Source organism: Ananas comosus, linkage group 21 (assembly GCF_001540865.1).
Source record: "Ananas comosus cultivar F153 linkage group 21, ASM154086v1, whole genome shotgun sequence".
Taxonomy (NCBI): domain Eukaryota; kingdom Viridiplantae; phylum Streptophyta; class Magnoliopsida; order Poales; family Bromeliaceae; genus Ananas; species Ananas comosus.
In genome coordinates, this window is record NC_033641.1 from 1,486,058 (window position 1) to 1,489,988 (window position 3,931).

Consider the following 3,931-nt stretch of genomic DNA (forward strand, 5'->3'; position numbering starts at 1 on the left):
AATCGTTCACCGTCTTTGTAATTTTTGTTGTAAAAGCGGTAAATGGTTCACCGCCTTTAGAAGACGGTAAACCATTCACCGCCTTTAGTGCAAAATTCCCCTTTCCGCCTTTTCCCTTTCCGCCCTCTCAAGTCCGCCTTTTCTGTGCCCTTGAGAAGACGGGGAACGATTCACCGTCTTATCAAGGACACCATATTATGGACTTGGAAAGATTTGCGCAGTGTAGGGATTTGTACTAAAGACGGTGAATGATTCACCGTCTTATGAAGGCGGTGAATCATTCACCGCCTTCACAACAAATATCAAAGACGGTGAACGATTCACCGTCTTTTTGAGGAATCCCTGACGTGGCGCCTACGTGGCGAGAGGAGGGTTAGTTTCACAAATAAAAATTTCACAAGGTTAGTTTGGCAAATACGAAATTTTACAGGGTTATTTTCGAAAAAAGTCCATATAAAATCATCCCAGCATCAAAAAATAGCTCATAAAGACAACAAAACAAGTATACTACTTCACTAATTTGGAAACTACTAGGAATTGAGAAAAAAAACTCAAACTATATTTATTGATCATTCTTGATTATGAACAGAAAACTGATCTAGTTTATTTACGTTGAAAACAGTCAATCTAGAATACAATTAGCCTGTATTTCTGAACATATTCCTTGCACGGCAGGGGAAACAGATTTAAAATAAGAAAATGAGCACCATCACTTGATTATGTTAACCATGCACATGAAGAATATTGATTTGAGAGGACCTATTAACGTCAAGGCATGAAATCCTTATCATACCAAGGGAGTAAGGAACCATGTAAAACATCAACTTAACCAGCAAAAACTCAGGTTCAATGAGCACCATTTTATTCTGCAGTATTTTGGTGACTTGATTTAGCTGATAGTTGTAAAACATGAGCAACATATGCTTTATCATCATCTGCACAGTAAAGAATGGCTAACAATTATTGTTTCTTATACACCTTTTAGTTTGATAAACATGAACTGAAGCATCTTCTACATAGCATCTCAGTGCTGTTAAGTTTATGTACAATGACTATAACACTACACCATGTTTACACATATTAAATGGAGCATTATAACACATTCAAAAAGGACATACGGTTTTTTGTTCTAAGAGCTTACGTGAAACTGACTGTGCCAAATCCAATGTATGAGAAACTCAGATGCCGTTTCGCTCCGTATAGTATCATATTTACTTCATATCTTCACTACCCTGCTTCCGATCTTCTTGATGCTCGCCCGAAGGATTAGCCCGCAAGCTAGAGCTGGCTTCTTCGGTGTCTGAAGAACCCGGCCTTTCAGTTAGGAACTGCTCCCAGAAAACATCGTTCACTCTTGCCGGCTGAGCAGCGGGTAATTCGTTACTAACCGGTGCACCCTCTTTCAAAGAAGTAACATTTGCATGAGAATCCCCACCAGTACTTGAGCTATTTCCAACAAGTTTCCTTAGACCATCGTCCCGACTCGTGCTTGCCAAATTCAATTCGGTCGAATTTCCAGGCTCCTGCTCTTCTGTGCTCTGAGTTCTATTGGAATACTGATTCCTATCAATTTGCATCGAAGATGATGCGAGAGTGAGATTCAAGTGGCAAGGAAAGAGCCCTTCATCAATTTGCCTTGGCACTAAGACATTCTTAGATGAACAGAAAGATGCGCCAGTATCAGAAAGGCACTCCACAGCTCTCCCGCATTCTGGATTCTTACTCACATTGTCGTCATCCGAGCACTGAGTACTAGCAACCGTCATAGCTGAGCATAGCCCCAACTGAAGCTTATCACAAAAGTCCTGTTGAAATAGGTTATTTGCATCAGGTTTGGAAGTGCTACTATGATCATCGTAGAAACTACTATTTTCCGTGACCTCAACGCCTGGCAACCTCCTCTTCTTATGAATAGCATCCACAGAATCCGCTAACAAAGAGGCGCCCGCCATCTTGATGAGGTTATCCCTAAATTTAGGGTTTCTCATGGCCCTCTGAACAAAAGCAATCAGTTTGAGCTGGCGCTGCTCCATATCAAGCAGCCGGCGGTCGAGATCTTCGATCTGGATCTTGGCCCCCGACTGCTGCTGCTTGAACCGCCATAGATCGTTGTGAAGGCTCGCCTTCTCCCTCGTGAGCCGTTCGATCTCCTCTTCCAGGGCGGCTCTCTCCGAATCGGCTAACGAGCCCGGCGGGTGACTATGGCTGTGGATCGGCTTGCGCCGGTGGATGTTCTTGAGCTGGTGCTTCTGCCCCTTGATGAAATAGTCATTGGCGAATTCCCACCGCTCCGGATCGATCTTATGGAAACCCTAAATTAAGAACAATGTGGTTTCTTAACTTCGAACTCCAGCAATTCTCAATGAATTAACAAAAATAAATTCGAAAGCCTCGAACGTTCAACAGTTAGTCCAATTTTAATTTCAAATATCGATCATTAGCTCCAGGAAAACCAAAACCCAAGTCCCCAAACCCTAAAATCAGGATCAAAATTAAAACAAAAACCCTAAAAATTCCACGATCCCGGAGATCCTACAGCAAAATCAAAATTTGGCTTCAAAGCCCCATCACTCGCAATCCCAAAACCAAAAACCCAATCCCAAAACCCTAAATAACGATGAAATTAAAGCAAAAGGCCCATAATTCCTGGAACCCGAATATCTCACCCCCAAGATCGGATTTTGACTTCGATCCTCCATCATTCGCAACCCCGCGAAAACCAAAACCCTAATCCCCAAACCCTTATATATATCCCTAAACTCTTCCCCGAGAGAACGACGGAAACAGCAGCTAGGATTTGGGGGAGCTCGCACGTACGTAGGTGTTGAGCTGTCGTATGAAGCTGGAGAAGTTGTTGTGCTTGAAGTAGGTGGGGAGGAGGCGCGCGGCGAATTCGGGGGGGTTCCACACCACGAAGCTCGTCTCCGTGGGGCTCCACGACACGATGTCGTCCGTGGCCGCGTCGTCCACCATCTCGTACGTCTTTATCAGGAACGGCGCCGGCCCTCCGCCGCCGCCGCCGCCGCCGCCGTCCATCACCGTGTAGAGGAAGAGGAGGAGGTCGCGGCGTCGGCAGTGGTGGTGGTGGAGGAGGAGGAGAAGAGGAGATCCCTGCGATCGCGGTAAAAGGAAGACGAGAGAGAGAGAGAGAGAGAGAGAGAGGACTTTGCTAAGAACAGTATTAGGATTGAGATCCTGTGATTTAAAAAAAATGGAATCATTTAAATACAAATAGAGCTATTATATTTTTAAAAATATAAAGTAGTTGATGTTTATAAATTTTTAATTATTAAATTAAAAAGAGTTAATTGCATATATGTTTCTACAAATGTGATGAATTGCAGATATATCCCTTCAAAGCTCAATTTTTATAAGTTATCTCTACAAAAGTCGTAATGTATTCAGATATGCCCCTGCCGCTAGGATCTGTTAGAGATATTTAATTAACCACGGTTAAAATATTTAATCATGGTTAATTAATAAGATGAATTAATAATTTTACCTCTCTTTCTCTTCCTCTTCCTCTTCTACTTGCCGGAGTGGTCATCGTCGTCGCCAGCGAGGGAGGAGATGCGGCGGGCGATCGCGACGAAGAAGGAGGAGCCGCAATCGTTGTGCCCGCATGGGCCGCCCTCCTCAACGACTCCCACCTAGCCCCCGCCGCCGCCGCCGCCGCCGCCGACGATCCCTGGATCCTCTGCACCATCGCTGACATGATCGCGGCCCATCCCAACCCCGACCCCATTCCGCACCCGATGCGCGAGCCCGTGCGCCAGGATGCGACCCCTCGAGCATGGTGCTCTGCGAGGACAGCACTGGGGCTGCCATCGCGTACCACGCAGCGGCGTGGCTCTACGGTGGCGGCCGCGCGGAGGCCTCGGTTGGCAGAGGGGCGTGGCGTTGGTGCAGCCATTCTTTGATTGGGGTGGGG

The 3,931-nt window shown here is 45.7% G+C and overlaps 1 protein-coding gene across 2 annotated transcripts; it reads right to left on the bottom strand.

The window, feature by feature from the left end:
* On the bottom strand, positions 841-3,920 carry LOC109726612 (heat stress transcription factor A-5). 2 transcript variants are annotated; one of them, XM_020256319.1, is made up of 3 exons: positions 3,503-3,920; positions 2,818-3,111; positions 841-2,312 (listed from the first exon to the last, which is right to left on the bottom strand). In XM_020256319.1, exons 1-3 carry the CDS (start codon positions 3,911-3,913, stop codon positions 1,212-1,214), a joined length of 1,806 nt encoding a protein of 601 aa, XP_020111908.1. In that variant the 5' UTR covers positions 3,914-3,920; the 3' UTR covers positions 841-1,211. The 2 variants fall into 2 exon arrangements, with proteins under 2 accessions (XP_020111908.1, XP_020111907.1); XM_020256318.1 differs by having other exon boundaries at positions 2,818-3,195.

What these genes read in the sequence shown, in the direction of transcription:
- LOC109726612 (XM_020256318.1), bottom strand. Translation starts at nt 3,913, where the DNA reads ATGGCTGCACCAACGCCACGCCCCTCTGCCAACCGAGGCCTCCGCGCG. An exon ending in GAAGAGGAAGAGAAAGAGAG is followed by an intron (nt 3,196 to 3,502) that starts GTAAAATTATTA and finishes TTTAAATCACAG; the next exon opens with GATCTCAATCCTAATACTGT. An exon ending in TACGACAGCTCAACACCTAC is followed by an intron (nt 2,313 to 2,817) that starts GTACGTGCGAGC and finishes TTCTTAATTTAG; the next exon opens with GGTTTCCATAAGATCGATCC.